This window comes from Mobula birostris, chromosome 15, assembly GCF_030028105.1.
Source record: "Mobula birostris isolate sMobBir1 chromosome 15, sMobBir1.hap1, whole genome shotgun sequence".
NCBI classification, from domain to species: domain Eukaryota; kingdom Metazoa; phylum Chordata; class Chondrichthyes; order Myliobatiformes; family Myliobatidae; genus Mobula; species Mobula birostris.
The window spans coordinates 16548739-16566105 of record NC_092384.1 but is presented as its reverse complement, the minus strand read 5'-3'; the positions used below and the strand labels follow the sequence as shown (position 1 = coordinate 16566105).

At 45.1% G+C, this 17367-nt stretch overlaps 1 protein-coding gene across 3 annotated transcripts in view; it reads left to right on the top strand.

Annotated features, from left to right (window-relative positions):
- Positions 1–17367, top strand: part of bbs2 (Bardet-Biedl syndrome 2) — a 171141-nt gene that overhangs the window by 17311 nt on the left and 136463 nt on the right. For 2 of the 3 annotated variants that reach the window (XM_072279369.1, XM_072279368.1), the window contains exon 5: positions 7139–7201. In XM_072279369.1, coding sequence (XP_072135470.1) covers positions 7139–7201 — 63 coding nt within the window. Of the gene's footprint in view, positions 1–1318; positions 1509–7138; positions 7202–17367 lie in introns of all 3 variants that reach the window. The other variant, XM_072279371.1, reaches the window with a different exon arrangement.

Genomic DNA, 17367 nt, shown 5'->3' with positions numbered 1-17367 from the left:
GTCGATGTTGCACATGTTGACTAATAAAGTCCCACATGTAAGACTGGTTAGCAAAATTGATGCCTATCAAATTATAAGAGAATGAATAACATGAATAGGAAATTGGCTTAAACACAGAGGGTGGTAGAAAACAGTAATTTTTCAGATTGGAAGATTTTCTTGTAGATGATGCTTGGACACTTTTTGCATGTTGATGATTTTAGACGTGAGTGTACAAATGAGAGAAGTTATGTCAAATGAAAATAAAAATTACAGATACTGGAAGTCTGAAACGAAAAAAGAACATGCTGGAAGTACTTAGTGGATCAGGTTGCTGCTTGACCTGCTGAGTATTTCTACCGGCATATCATTTTCTATAACCTCTGCCACTTACAATGAGATCCTACCACTAAGCACATCTTTCTCTTCCCCCACACCCCTGCCCGCTTTCCATGAGTATCTTCTATAAGATACCCCTAAGCACTCATCATCTCTGCACTAATCTTCCTCCTTGGCATGTATCCCTGCAAGCGGGACAAGTGTTACACTTCCCTACACCACCTCCTGCACCATCATTCAGGGCCCTAAACAGTCCTTTCAGGTAAGGCGACACTTCACCTGTGAGTGTTTCAGGGTTATCTGTTGTATCCAGTGCTCCAGCTACGGCTTCCTCTACATCCGTGTGACCAGACATAGAAGGCGCTTCATCAAGCACCTTCATTCTGTCTGTGTCCCAGTGGCTGCTCATTTCAATTCAACCTCCCATTCCCATACTCATATGTCTGTCAGTGGCCTCCTCTACTGCCACGATGAGGAGGAGTAACTCCTCATATTCTGTCTGGATAGCCTCTGACCTGATGGCATGAACATTGATTTCTGTAACCCAGTAAGTACTCCCCCTTCCAATCCCCCTCGTCGTTACTCTCTCAGCCCTTCCCTTCTCCTCCCCATCACCTCCCTCCTCCCTCCCTTTCTTCCATAATTCAGTCCTCTCCAATATATTCCTTTTTCAGCCCTTTACCTCTTCTGCTTATCACCTCCCCCTTATTACTTCATTCCCCCTCCCCCACTCATCCACCTTTTCCCCTCACCTGGTTTCACCTATCACTTGCCAGTTTGAACTCTTTCCCCTCCTCCACCTTCTTATTCTGGCTTCTGAACACAACAGTAAACTCAGGACGTTTGCTGTTGTGTTCATCACCACTATCTTCATCTCCGCCTCCCCCCCCCACCCCCCCCCCCGGAGGTGTGGATGCCAAGGATGCAGGGGGAGAGCTTTACCGTACCATCAGCCCTCTACAAAACAAGCATCCAGTTGGTGATCTCTTTGTAATTGCAGGAGTGTTTGCAGGACACAGCAATCCCGGTGTATGTGGCTGGGCATCAAGGAAGTTACGGACTATGCAAGGAAAAACAGCTTTGACTATACCAGTGATGCCTCTCTCTCCAAAGATCTAAGCAAACTTTACACTTACTGTGAGGCATACAACACAATGCCAGCCTTGAAAATTTCCCCCTTCCCCTTCCAGGTAAGCAGCCACTGTCCCTAACAGCAGCAGAGTGAGAAGGACTATGCAGAGTCAAATCTTCTAAGGTGTCCCACAGACCTTGGTGAACAAACTCTTCAGTCTAAATACACCGATGTGCAAAACTGGATGTTGGACTTCCTGACGAACATACCTCAGATAGTCAGGATTTACATGTGCTCCTCCCTCCCCATCATCCTCAACACAGCTGTTCCCCAGATCTGTGTGCTGAGCCCATTGCTGTACACTGTGCTCATGCATGACTGCACAGCCAAAAATCACATTGCCAAGTTCGCCTATGACATGACAGTGGTAGAGCTCAGAATGAGAACCAAGTTTAATATCACTGGCATATTTTGTGAAATTAGTTGTTTTGCGGCAGCAGCTCATTGCAATGGATAATAGTAAAGACTATAAATTACATTAAATTACTTATTTCTTTTTTACATATTGCAAAGAGGAAAACCACTGAGCTGCTGTTCATGGGTTCAGAAATTGAGGGGAAGAAGCTATTCGTGAAACATTGGCTGTGTGCCTTTAGACTCCTTTACCACCTCCTCGATGGTAGCAATGAGAAGAGGGCACGTCCTGAGTGATGGGGCTCCTTGAGGATGGATGCTGCCTTTTTAATGCAGTGCCTTCTGAAGGTGTCCTGGATGGTGGGGAGGCTAGTGGCCATAATGCAGCTGGCTGAATACAACTTTTAGCAGCCTTTTCCAGTCCCATGCAGTGGCCCCTCCATACCTGATCGTGATACAACCAGTTATAATGCTTTCCACAGTACATCTGTAGAAATTTGCAAGTGTCTTTGGTGACATACTAATTCTGAAACTCCTGATGAAGTATAGCCTCTGTTTTGCCTTCTTTGTAATTGCATCAATATGTTGGGTCCAGGGTAGATCCTAAGAGATATTGACATCCAGGAACTTGAAACTGCTCACCCTTACCACTTCTGATCCCTTGACGAGGACTGGTGTGTGTTTCCTCAACTTCCCCGTCCTGAAGTCCACAATTAATTCCTTGGTCTTACTGGCATTAAGTGCAGAGTTGTTGCTACAACATCACTCAGCCAGCTGACCTATCTAGCTCCTGCCTGCCTGCTTGTCACCATCTGAAATTCTGCCAAAAATAGTTGTGTTGTTGGCAAATTTATAGACGGCACTTGATCTGTGCCTAGCTACACAATCGTGGCTGTAGAGAGAATAGAGTAGTGGGCTAAGCACGCACCCTTAAGGCGTGGCAGTGTTGATTGTCAGTGAGGAGAAGATGTTATTTCCAATCCACACAGACTGTGGTCTTCAGTGAGGAAGTTAATCCCGTTGCAAAGGGAGGTACAGAGGCCCATGTTTTGGAGCTTGTTGATTAGAACTGAAGGTATGATTGTATTGAACGCTGAGCTGTAATCAATAAACAGCAGCCTGATGTAGATATTACTCAAACACGAGGAACTCTGCAGATGCTGGAAATTCAAGCAACACACATCGAAGTTGCTGGTGAACGCAGCAGGCCAGGCAGCATCTCTAGGAAGAGGTACAGTCGATGTTTGCGTTCTGTGTTCACCAGCAACTTTGATGTGTGTTGTAGATATTACTCTTGTCCAGGTGATCCAAGGCCAAGTGAGTAGCCAGTGAGATTGTGTCTGCTGTAGACTGATAGGCAAAATGCAGCAACTGCAGGTCCTTGCTTAGGCAGAAGTTGATTCTAGCCATCATCAACAATGATACGATGGCCTATGAAAAGAGGTGGAAGATCTCGAGGTCTGGTGCCAAGCAAATAACCTCTTAATATCAGCAAGGCAAAGGAGATGGCTGCGGACTTCAGGAGAACTCACACCACTGACGCCCCTCTTTACTTTGGCAGTACAGCTGTGGAAACGGTGAGCAGTTTCAAATCCATGTTGCACATAATGATCCACATCTTGCACAACCCCTCATGGTCCTACATCCTACATCCTACACATCCTACACAATCTGGAAAACTCACCAAAGCCTCTACTTTCTGAGGAACTGCAGAGAGCAGGACTATGCATGTCTACACTACTCGCATTCTTCCACAGTTGGGCAGTAGAGAGTATCCTAACATGCTGCATCCCTGCATGGTACAGAATCTGCACTGTGGGGGATGAGAAAGCTTTACAATGGGTAGTCAAAACGACCCAATGCATTACCAGCACTAGCCTACCCACCATCAAGACACGTGTACATACAGAGAGGTGTCAAAAAAGGACCAGTAGCATCATGAAGGATCCCACCCACCGTTTCCATGGACTGTTTGTCCTACTCCGATCAGGAAGGAGGCTATGTAGCAGCCATACCGGGACCACCAGACTTGTAAACAGTTACTTTCCCCAGGCAGTAAGGCTGATCAACACCTCCACCCACTGATCCACTCCACACACCCAGCCACCACTGCTTTATCATTTCCTGTCAGAGTCACCTTGCGTACAGACGCTCCTATGCCTACTGTCACTTTATGGACGTACAATCAGTCTATGTATATAAGCTATCTTATATATCTACACTTATTGTGAATTTTTTATTATTGTGTTCTTATCATATTGTTTTTGTACTGCATCAGATCTGGAGTAAAAATTATTTCATTCTCCTTTACATGGGTACTGGAAATGACACTGAATAATTTTGAATCTTTAATCTTGATGAAGAGTTTCAGCTCCATAAGTTAACTGTTTATTCCCCTCCATAGGTGCTGCCTGACTTGCTGAATTCCTCCAGCATTTTGTGTGTGTTGTTCAGAATTTCTAGCATCTGTAGAATCTGTTGTGCTTTTGAGTATTTCTTCCATATTCTACTGAAGTTATATTGGACCTTTGTAGAATATTTAAATTAGCCCTAGTTGGAGTATTGCATCCAATTGTGGCCATCCAACTGTAGAATCATTGTACAAGTCCTGAGAAGCATAAAAAGAGTAACTGTGGTGATTTAAGGGTGATAGAATTCTCTGTAAAATTAAATATGTGAAGCTGCTGTTTCTTCCCTTGAAGAAAATCCATTGAGAGAAGAGGTGATAGAATTGTTCAAGATTGTGTCTGGTTTTGGAAAAGGTGGGTAGAAGCTGTTTCCATTTGTTAATAGTTAGAGAAGAAGGGAGACATTTTAAAATTTGAATAAAAGCTGCAAGTTACTTTTGGACCTCGACTTCAGTGCTTAAAGTTCAAAGTACATTTATTACCAAAGTATGTTTACTATATACAACCTTGAGATTGAGATTCATCTCTTTACAGGCTGCCACAAATCGAATAATCCCAATAGAACACATTAAAAAATGAGCATTATACACCAGTGTGCAGGAAAAAAAAGAAATCATGCAAACAATAAAAGTAAGCAAGTCATGTTCAGAACTGAAGTTCACAGCCACGAAGCCAGGTCATGGCCAATTCAGGAGCCTGTTGGTTGCAGGGCACAGCCTCAGTTCAATGTAGAGATGAGTAAATCTCACTGAGCAGTGAGCTGAACATTGACCTGTCCCTCGCTGCTGGTCCTGACATCCTTCAAAAAGAAATGGTTCCGGAAGACTGGAAGATTGCAAATGTCACTCCGCTATTTAAGAAGGGGGCAAGGAAGCAAAAAGGAAATTATAGACCTGTTAGCTTGACGTCGGTGGTTGGGAAGTTGTTGGAGTCGATTGTCAAGGATGAGGTTACAGAGTACCTGGAGGCATATGACAAGATAGGCAGAACTCAGCATGGATTCCTTAAAGGAAAATCCTGCCTGACAAACCTATTACAATTTTTTGAGGAAATCACCAGTAGGCTAGACAAGGGAGATGCAGTGGATGTTGTATATTTGGATTTTCAGAAGGCCTTTGACAAGGGGCCACACATGAGGCTACTTAACAAGATAAGAGCCCATGGAATTACAGGAAAGTTACATACGTGGATAGAACGTTGGCTGATTGGCAGGAAACAGAGAGTGGGAATAAAGGGATCCTATTCTGTTTGGCTGCCGGTTACCAGTGGTGTTCCACAGGGATCAGTGTTGGGGCCGCTTCTTTTTACGTTGTACATCAACGATCTGGATTATGGAATAGATGGCTTTATGGCTAAGTTTGCTGACGATGCGAAGATAGGTGGAGGGGCCGGTAGTGCTGAGGAAACGGAGAGTCTGCAGAGAGACTTGGATAGATTGGAAGAATGGGCAGAGAAGTGGCAAATGAAGTACAATGTTGGAAAGTGTATGGTTATGCACTTTGGCAGAAAAAATAAACGGGCAGACTATTATTTAAATGGGGAAAGAATTCAAAGTTCTGAGATGCAATGGGACTTGGGAGTCCTTGTACAGGATACCCTTAAAGTTAACCTTCAGGTTGAGTTGGTAGTGAAGAAGGCAAATGCAATGTTGGCATTCATTTCTAGAGGAATAGAGTATAGGAGCAGGGATGTGATGTTGAGGCTCTATAAGGCGCTGGTGAGACCTCACTTGGAGTACTGTGGGCAGTTTTGGTCTCCTTATTTAAGAAAGGATGTGCTGACATTGGAGAGGGTGCAGAGAAGATTCACTAGAATGATTCCGGGAATGAGAGGGTTAACATATGAGGAACGTTTGTCTGCTCTTGGATTGTATTCCTTGGAGTTTAGAAGAACGAGGGGAGACCTCATAGAAACATTTTGAATGTTAAAAGGCATGGACAGAGTGGATGTGGCAAAGTTGTTTCCCATGATGGGGGAGTCTAGTACGAGAGGGCATGACTTCAGGATTGAAGGGCACCCTTTCAGAACAGAAATGCGAAGAAATTTTTTTAGTCAGAGGGTGGTGAATCTATGGAATTTGTTGCCCTGGGCAGCAGTGGAGGCCAAGTCATTGGGCGTATTTAAGGCAGAGATTGATAGGTATCTGAGTAGCCAGGGCATCAAAGGTTATGGTGAGAAGGTGGGGCAGTGGGACTAAATAGGATAAAATGGATCAGCTCATGATAAAATGGCAGAGCAGACTCGATGGGCCGAATGGCCTACTTCTGCTCCTTTGTCTTATGGTCTTATGGAAATTTAAACTGGGGAATGGGACTGACTGTATTACTTCACTTGGATGTGGTATTTGAGCTCCTTCATCACTGTAAGAATTCTGTTTCTATGAATTATGAATCTCTTTCTTCATTTGATGCAGTAACCAGTCCTTTCCCAAAGACCCTGAGTGTTGTCTGCTTGTGGAGATTTTTGAAGCTCTTCTCACCAACAAACACACAAGTGATCTCTTGTAAAGCCATTGATGTGCTAAAATGAATAATTTTCATTGAGTGAATAATTCTCTACACACAGCAGGGGAATGACCTCCCCCAGTGTAAATTCAAAGAGGAGACTCATTGGAATTTATACATGCATAGTCACCACATTGCACGTTAAATGAAAATGAGTCCACCCACAGAGCACATACAATTAGTCTGAGGTGTAATTTTTTTACTGTTGAAATTTTCAGTCTTCGTTGCATTGCTGGTAAAATTGGAAGTAATGGTCCCTGTAGATTGCCAATGTTCTGTGCCTCAGAGAGTGAAATGCATGAAAACCATGTCCATATAATACTTGCCAAAATTGCAGACTGCAAGTCTCAAGTATTAATTAAATTGAAAGTTAGCATAAATTCTTGAAGCAGTACAGATTAAAATGCTTGTATTTTACACAGGTCACTGGGGATAATGTACGATCGCTGGCTCTCTGTGATTTTGATGGTGACGGGAAGAAGGAGGTGAGCCTGTATCATCTTTCAAAAATATAATCCTCAACTGAGGGGAAAAAAATAAGAATTTGTAGACTATTCCGAATCTTAATCAGAATTTATTGCTTAAAGACTGAAGATGTGTGTATATTATTCACTTTGGATATATTTACGAGGGGTGATTGATAAGTTCGTGGCCTAAGGTAGAAGGAGTCAATTTTAGAAAACCTAGCACATTTATTTTCAACATAGTCCCCTCCTACATTTACACGCTTAGTCCAGCGGTCGTGGAGCATACGGATTTTGGACCTTCAGAAAGTGTCCACAGCAGGGGTGATTGATATGTTCGTGCCTAAGGTAGAAGGGGATGAGTTATACAGCTCTCATTACATGCACATGCAGTTCAACTCTTTGAGTGATTATGCAGAAAGTTTGAAGTTAATAACTCATCTCATTCTACCTTAGGCCACGAACTTATCAATCAATTGCCCTGATGAGTTATTAACTAATGAGTTATTAACTTCAAACTTTCTGCATAATCACTCAATGAGTTGAACTGCATGTGCATGTAACGAGAGCTGTATAACTCATCTCCTTCTACCTTAGACCACGAACTTATCAATCACCCCTCGTATGTATGAATGCTTATGTTAACTTTCAATTATTCCTGGTTGTCCCAAACCTCAACAGAGCCTTTGATTATTTATTGATACAGCACCAGGTTGGCCCTTCCAGCCCTTAGAGCCATGGCCGCCCCCAAAACCCTACAACTCCGGTTAAGCCCAACCTAATCACGGGATAATTTACAATGCCCAATTAACCTATCTGGTACAGCTTTGAACTACAGGAGGAAAGCGGAGCACCCGGCAAATACCCATGTATTCCATGAGGAGGACATACAGAGACTCCTTACAGAGTGGCACCGGAATTGAACTCTGAACTCTGGACGTCCAGGGCTGCTAAGCACTATGCTATCTTGGCACCCAAATAAACAGTATGATCATGCTGTAAACTTTAAAAAACGCCAGACCAAATAACGACAGCACAAAAAGATCGTTACTTATCTTTTCACCAGTTTATTTCTTCGAGCTCAGCTGGCGAGTGAGCTTGGTCCCAATATCAAGGGAGAAGTGTTCTCATCCCTCCGGCAGTTCAACAGGTTCACTGTTCACCTTTCAGAACTGTTTCGATTTATAAGGCCACGAGACAAAAGAACAATCAGTTTGATAAACATTCCAGCCAAGTCAGTGGACTATTGATACAAAAGAACAATCAGTTTGATAGACACTCCAGCCACTTTAATTAAAGAAAGGAATATCCTACCTGGTTTGTTGGAGCCAAAACTTAATTAAAAAGCTTTAATTAACAATGCTTTAATTAAGAAAGGAATGTCCTGTCTATAGGTGCCATCTTTTGTTGAAACCAAAAGGTATGAAAAATCAGGAGACATCTTATATGGATCTGTGTGAACTTTACCCTTATCTTGTTTCAAAGAAGCAGATGTGAGACATTATTAAAGCTTTTATAGATATGTGAATAGAAAAAGATTGGTTAAGACAAATGTAGGTCCCCTACAGACAGAAACAGGTGAATTGATTATGGGGAGCAAGGACATGGCAGACCAATTGAATAACTACTTTGGTTCTGTCTTCTCTAAGGAGGACATAAATAATCTTCCGGAAATAGTAGGGGACAGAGGGTCCAGTGAAATGGAGGAACTCAGGGAAATACATGTTAGTAGGGAAGTGGTGTTAGGTAAATTGAAAGGATTAAAGGCAGATAAATCCCCAGGGCCAGATGGTCTGCATCCCAGAGTGCTTAAGGAAGTAGCCCAGGAAATAGTGGATGCATTAGTGATAATTTTTCAAAACTCTTTAGATCCTGGACTAGTTCCTGAGGATTGGAGGGTGGCTAATGTAACCCCACTTTTTAAAAAAGGAGGGAGAGAGAAACCAGGGAATTATAGACTGGTTAGCCTAACATTGGTGGTGGGGAAACTGCTAGAGTCAGTTATCAAAGATGTGATAACAGCACATTTGGAAAGCGGTGAAATCATCGGACAAAGTCTGCATGGATTTGTGAAAGGAAAATCATGTCTGACGAATCTCATAGAATTTTTTGAGGATGTAACTAGTAGAGTGGATAGGGGAGAACCAGTGGATGTGGTATATTTGGATTTTGAAAAGGCTTTTGACAAGGTCCCACACAGGAGATTAGTGTGCAAACTTAAAGCACACGGTATTGGGGGTAAGGTATTGATGTGGATAGAGAATTGGTTAGCAGACTGGAAGCAAAGAGTGGGAATAAACGGGACCTTTTCAGAATGGTAGGCAGTGACTAGTGGGGTACCGCAAGGCTCAGTGCTGGGACCCCAGTTGTTTACAATATATATTAATGACTTGGATGAGGGAATTAAATGCAGCATCTCCAAGTTTGCGGATGACACGATGCTGGGCGGCAGTGTTAGCTGTGAGGAGGATGCTAAGAGGATGCAGGGTGACTTGGATAGGTTAGGTGAGTGGGCAAATTCATGGCAGATGCAATTTAATGTGGATAAATGTGAAGTTATCCATTTTGGTGGCAAAAACAGGAAAACAGATTATTATCTGAATGGTGGCTGATTAGGAAAAGGGGAGGTGCAACGAGACCTGGGTGTCATTATACACCAGTCATTGAAAGTGGGCATGCAGGTACAGCAGGCGGTGAAAAAGGCGAATGATATGCTGGCATTCATAGCAAGAGGATTCGAGTACAGGAGCAGGGAGGTACTACTGCAGTTGTACATGGCCTTGGTGAGACCACACCTGGAGTATTGTGTGCAGTTTTGGTCCCCTAATCTGAGGAAAGACAACCTTGCCATAGAGGGAGTACAAAGAAGGTTCACCAGATTGATTCCTGGGATGGCAGAACTTTCATATGATGAAAGACTGGATGAACTAGGCTTATACTCATTGGAATTTAGAAGATTGAGGGGGAATCTGATTGAAACGTATAAAATCCTAAAGGGATTGGACAGGCTAGATGCAGGAAGATTGTTCCTGATGTTGGGGAACTCCAGAATGAGGGGTCACAGTTTGAGGATAAAGGGGAAGCCTTTCAGGACTGAGATTAGGAAAAACTTCTTCACACAGAGAGTGGTGAATCTGTGGAGTTCTCTGCCACAGGAAACAGTTGAGGACAGTTCATTGGCTATATTTAAGAGGGAGTTAGATATGGCCCTTATGGCTAAAGGAATCAGGGGGTATGGAGGGAAGGCTGGTACAGGGTTCTGAGTTGGATGATCAGCCATGATCATACTGAATGGCGGTGCAGGCTCGAAGGGCCGAATGGCCTACTCCTGCACCTATTTTCTATGTTTCTATGTTTCTATTCAAACACACTGCAGTTACTCCCAAAATACACAGACATAGTCGGTACTTAACCCATTATTTACAGGTGTCTGAGAATCCCTCAATTCCCATAAACTTTATCATTCCCTCCTTTTTATCATTATATGATAAAGTTATCTGAACAGATTATCACTTCTACAACATGATACAAAACATACCCAACGTGCTCCCTGTTCTACTTGCTTAACATAGGTATGGCAGAGGGACCGAAAAGTGTTAACCTGGGGGCCTCCTGAAACAGGGGCAGGTCCCTTAGGTTCATTAAAATCATCATTAACCAATACATTTTTCAGTTCTTATCAGTTCCGCCTGTAACGTGTTGATGTATCCAGCGGAGCTGTCCTTCCACCTTCACTGCAGTAGGTGTTGTCAGCAGCAGTTGGTACGGTCCTCTCCACCTCAGTTCCAACTTCCCAGGATATCAGTTCTTAATCAAGACAAAATCTCCAGGCTTGATGGTGGAGTAGTCACCCTTAGGCTGGGTGTCATCCTCTCAATAGGCCTGTTGTACCTGTGAATGCAAGCTTTGGAGAGTTTTAGTTAACTTGCATAAATATTTTCCCATCTCCTCCCCCAAGGTATGCATGTCCATCCTTTCAGGAAGGGGAGGTTGGGCCGGTTCTGACCGCCATGGGCTTTCCATGGATGATTTCTGCTGGGGATAATCCAGTTCTCGTCGAGGGTGTAACTCTGATATGGAACAATGCCAGAGGTAAAACCTTAAGCCAGGTTAGCCCAGTTTCTTGCATAAGTTTAGTTAGCTTATTCCTTAAGGTTCCATTTGCTCGTTCCACTATACCAGCTGTTCTTGGATGGTGAGCACAGTGAAATTGCTGTTTTATTGCCAGTTCTTTACAGATTTTCTCATTTATCTTAGCAATAAAATGAGGTCCATTGTCTGAGCTTATTGATTCAGGTAATCCATAACGGGGAATCACTTCTCTTAGTAATATTTTTACAACAGTATTATCAGTAGTGGGTATAGCCTCTATCTATCTGCTAAATACATCTACTATTACCAAGCAATATTTACAACAGTGTACTGTGGGTAGTTCTATAAAATCAAGTTGCAAAAAAGAAAAAGGTCCACCAGGCAAGGGGGTAGTTCGCAAACATAAGGCATTCCTTTTCCAGCATTGATTTTTTTTTTCATGCTGTGGCTTGCTGGAAATCAGGGCGCCACCAAGATATTAACCATTCCCTCCTTGCTCAAGTGCGTACAGGTCGGTGACGCTGGAGAGACAGCTGACCTCCAGGAAAGACTGGCACGGGCTCACAAGGCTAACATCCTTGTAGGCAGCATGCGCAAGAGGGCACCACTCAGGCTACGATTGAACATGAAGAGCAATACCCCCAGAGTCTCCCGAGAGGGGGGAGAGGATGAGAGACTCAACAGGACGGTCATAATGGCCAAGACAGGAAACACGACTACGAGGAAGCTAAAGCAAACAACACTGACCAGAGAGGAATTCACGGTAAGGTGTCATTGTGGGAAAGTCTGCAAAAACAGAGTGCTCAAGACACATCAGAGAAAGTCTAGATGTGACCCAACTGCAGCGCACGGACTTAGTGTCCGGTGAGACAAAGGAGAATTCCAGCTAGGAAGCACCCCACAGAGCTGAAGATCTCTCTGCACTTGAGTCACCTCAGCACCGAACAACAGACCAAAGTGAGTTCCTCTTCGGCTACCCCAGTCCATTCGTCAAGGAAATACAGGATCAAATGGCCTAGATCATCAGACAACGTCGCCTGGATGCAGTTCGACGATGATCTAGACGACATCCTGGAAGTTGCCTTAGCAGGTCCAGTACACAGAAAGATTGACTCACTCACAGCCACAGCGTACAATCTAGCTAAGGAACGATTTGGCCCAAAGGAGCGGAGAAGGCAGCCCGAGTTACCGTGGCAATCAAATAGGAGGGAAATGGAGGTCCATCGTTTGAGAGGCGAATTAAAGATGCTCAACAAGAGGTTTAAAACCAGCCCACTGTCTGAAAAAGAGGGTAATAAGGACTTAACCAGTATGTTGCGGGAAAAGCTGTGCAAACTCTGGAGGGCGGAACATCTACGACAGCAAAGAAGGAAGAAGGAGAAAAGGCGAGCGCAGTTTGTGAGGAATCCATTCAGCTTCACTAGGACTCTTCTCGGCCAACAAAAATCTGGTATACTATCCAGCTCAAAGCCAGAGGTAGAGGAGTCCCTGCGGGAGGCACACAGCGACCCACGGACGGGTCAGGAACTAGGAACTAATAGGGCTGTGCGAAGACCGGAAAAACCATCAATTGAGCTGAATGTGAAGGAGCTACAGGACAGGACAGAAATCCAGGACATCATTTGGAAAGCTAAAGCATCAGCTGCCCCAGGCCCAAGCGGCATACCTTATATGGTGTATAAGAAATGCCCAAAACTACTTTGGAGGCTGTGGAAGGTCATGAGAAGGATCTGGGCCAAAGATATTATTCCATCAAGTTGGAAATTGGCAAAGGGATGCTTTATTCCAAAGGAAGAGGATTCTTCCACAATTGCCCAGTTTAGGACAATTTCTCTCCTAGATGTGGAATGTAAGATTTTCTTTTCTGTGCTCGCAAGAAGACTGACTTCTTACATGACGCAGAACCGCTATATCAACACACCTATTCAGAAAGGCAGTATTCCAGGCTTTTCAGGGTGTCTGGAACACACCTTAATGACTAGCCATTTGATCCGTGAGGCCAAGCAGAAAAAAGGCGACTTAACAGTTGTCTGGTTAGACCTGGTGAAAGCCTACGGATCTATTCCACTTGACCTCATCATAGAAGGACTTGACCAGTACTACATCCCAGTGGCTATTCGAGACATGATCACCAGCTATCTAGATTAGATTATGAGGACATGCAGTCCTCTTTTATTGTCATTTAGTAATGCATGCATTAAGAAATGATGCAATATTCCTCTGGTGTGATATCACAAAAACACAGAACGGACCAAGACTGAAAAAACTAACAAAACCACATTAGTTACAACAGTACAACAATACCATAACTTGATGAAACACAGTCCATGACACAGTAAAAAGTTCAAAGTCTCTCAAATGTCCCACACCTCACGCAGACAGGAGAAGGAAGAAAACTCTCTCCGCCATGTCCGACCACAGTCCGACTCTGAGTCGTCCGAAAACTTCGAGCCTCTGATCAGCCCTCCGACACCGAGTACCGAGCACCATCTCTATCCGAACGATTCGATCTCAATTTCGGTCGCCAGCAGCAGGCAAATCCGGGTATTTTGGGGCCTTCCCTCCGGAAGATTCTCGATCACCCAGTAACAGCGGCAGCGAACCCGCGTTTCAGAAATTTCTCCAGATGTTCCTCTGTGCTTTCACGTCTGTCTCCATCAAATCAGAATTGTCCACGGCCCCTATTTAACGGATACAATATCATTTCACCGGAGGGCTGCACATGCGCGGTGCGCTGCTATCTTCTCCTCCTGCCTCCCGCGGATTCGAACTCAGATTTACATCAGCCCATTTCACAACTAGGTGGCAGGACCTCCAGAAGGGGATTCCAACAGGGTTCACCATCTCCCCCACCCTATTTATTATGGGAATGAACGTCCTGTTATCAGCAGCAGAACATGTTAACCCGCGGCCCAACGCTGGAGTCGGGCATTGTTCAGCCGGCTCTACGAGGGTTCATGGACGACATCACTACAACGACTGTGTCACATGTCCAAGCAAGATGGGTATTGGAAACTCTGGACAATGTAGTCACTTGGGCGAGGATGCCCTTCAAGGCCAAGAAGCCCAGATGTATGGTGATCAGAAAGGGCAAAGTTACTAGCAAGTTTAGCCTCAAAGTTCAAGGTGAGATCATCCCTTCCATCAAAGATAACCCAATAAAATGCTTGGGGTTTAGTGTGTCACTGACAGATGGGGCCAATGTCACCAATGATGTGAAGCAGACAGATGAATGGCTGAAGAAGATAGAGAAATTCGGACTTCCCGGTAAATTCAAGACCTGGCTGTACCAATACAGCATTCTGCCCAGGCTTCTCTGGCTCTTCACACTTTATGAGTTCCCCATGACTGTCGTAGAGGGCATCGAGAGGAAAACCAACAAGCACCTGCAGAGATGGTTGGAAATTCCCCCAAGCTTCTCTTCAATGGGCCTCTGTAGTCGATCTGGGCAACTGCAGCTTCCCCTGTCATCTGTTGTGGAGGAATTCAAGGTGGCAAAATGCAGAGCCTTATTAAGCTTGAGAGATTCCAATGACGTCTTGGTAAAGCAAGCAGGCATTACAACCAGATTTGGGTGCAAGTGGGCAGCCGGCCAAGCTGTGGAGCAGGCAGTGTGTTCTCTGAAGCTGCGAGGTATCATCGACAACCCCTGTGTCGGGCGGCAAGGCCTAGGCTCAGTTCACTTTCAGCAGTGAGGAAATGCAAGCATAATGGACAGATGAGACATGATACAGGCAGAAGTACGGATCCGTGAGGAAGAGAAGTGGATGTTAAAGGCAGTGGAACAAGGGTCCCAGAGTGCCTGGACAAAATGAGATCTGCTTAAGCACAAGATCTCATGGGTAGAGTTATGGAGACTGGAGCCCTTCTGTATTTCCTTCCTCTTGCGATCCGTGTATGACATCTTCCTTCGCTATTACATCTGTACACATGGGGGATGAGAGAGGACCTGAACTGTAAGCTCTGTGGTCAAAAGGGGACACTGGCTCATATACTGTCTGGGTGCAAAGCAGCTCTAACTCAAGGACGGTATAGGTGGTGCCATGATAAGGTGCTTCTGGCTCTTGCTGACACACTAGAGCGAGAGAGATGCAAGAAGAGGATGGCTGGCACAGATTTGAGGAAGGCCATCACCTTCATCAAAGAGGGAGCCAGGGTAACCAAACAACCAAAGCCCAATCTGCTGCTAACCGGCCAGGTCCTGGGAGCTGAGGGTCGATGTGGGAAGGAGGCTGCAGTTTCCAGATGTGGTGCACACAACCCTATGCCCAGACATTCTACTGTGGTCAACTGAAGACAGGAAAAATAATTCTGGTTGAGGTGACTGTGCCGTGGGAGGAGGGATGGGAAGAGGCTCATGAGAGAAAGGCCTTGAAGTACCAGCCCTTAGTGCAGGAGTGTAAAGACAAGGGATGGTAGACATGGTTGTTCCCTGTGGAGATCGGCTGCAGAGGTTTCCCAGCCAAATCAGCATGGCGGTTGTTGTTAGCTCTGGGCATGGACGAAAGGACAAAAAATAAGCAGCTCATAGGATGGGGGAAAAGGCAGAATGAGCCTCTTGTTGGATTTGGAATAGGCGAGAGGAGGGAAGCTGGAAGCCAGGAGCAGATGGGCAGTGATTTGGCCACCACTGCCGGCCCACCAACTGGTTAAGGATTGAAACACTCTGTGAAGGTTGGGAACCACCTGATGACATCTGCTCCTGGCTGAAGGCTACGGTTACCTAGAAAGGTATCTGGAGAATGCACCCTAACAGGTGTATGTAACAAGTTACATAATCTATCAAGATAGATAAGAACACAGAAGGAACACAAACCTGTCTTGCAGGGGTCACCCATAAATTGGTCTGAGGTTCAAGGTGGCAACCCATTTAGGACCATAACTTTGGCTCCCCTTCAAGGGTGTCCCCCTGTTATTTACTTATTTCCCCCATGTTTGGCATACCTGTCTTTAGATCTTGTCTAATAAGAGCTTGCTAGGTTCCCGAGGGGACTAAAAGTGTGGGGTCCAAGACTGTATGTCTAGCTGCTGCATCAGCCCTAGCATTGCCCTTAGATATCTCATCAGATTCCCAGTATGGGCTGCACATTCGATAACAGCCAAAACTCAAGGTAGCTGTAGAACGGTGAGTAACTTGTTCACAAAGGTAGCATTGTAATGAGGTAGCCAAAAGAAATCAGGAAATTCTCAAAGTTCCGTAGTCAGTGCGTAATGGGAATTTGTAAATTCGCACTTTAGTCTGTTGCTAGGATACAGGCACGAGTCACAGCAAACAGCTCAGCTTTCTGGGCAGGGACAGCTGTTTCAAAAGAGGTCTGCTCAATTGCTTCACTGTCCGACACTATCGCATTGTTTCCCAGCTGGATCCACAAAAGAGCTTCCATCCTCATAAAACATTGCCTTGGGCTTGAGGGGGTATTGCGGAAGGGATGGGACAGTCTGTCACTCTTTCATGGTGATCCGGACAGGGGGGCAGTTGGTGCAGCTGACTTTGTGGCCTGAAATTGCCCAGAGAATGGGGTACAATGTCTTGGGCTCGGTCAACATTAAAAGAGTGTCTTACCAGATGTCCCATCCCCATCTTTGACTTCTTCCAGTATCGGAGTTGGCCTGTGGCCAAGTCTTGCCAGTCTCCCTCGGCGCTGGAGGTTTGTTTCGTCAGGGTGTAGGCAAGGAACCCAGGCTCTTTGGCTTGAACCCAGGGCAAAGCCTAATGGTAGTATGGGGAACCACCAGTCCTGTCTGACACCAAAGGAAGTCCGGAACTTCGGCCAGTAATGTACTGCCCTCTCTTCCTTTAACCTCTCCAGTCACCGTGACTGGGAACTTCTGTCCCTCGATGGGTGCATAATACCAGCTTTCCTCAGTTGAGCACCCTGTAGGATCATAGCACAGAGTCACATGAGGGTCTGCCTCTGGCAGAGTGGGTTCAAACGAAGTGGAGTCCAAATTAAGCGCCCACCACTGGGGGTGGGGGGGGGGTAATTGGGGAAGCTGTCAGTTGTGCACTAGTCCCAGGGTGACACCCTTGTCCGTGTATAGAATCTCGATTTCCAATGGACAGGGCAAGTCTCATTCTGCTAGATTACACCCCA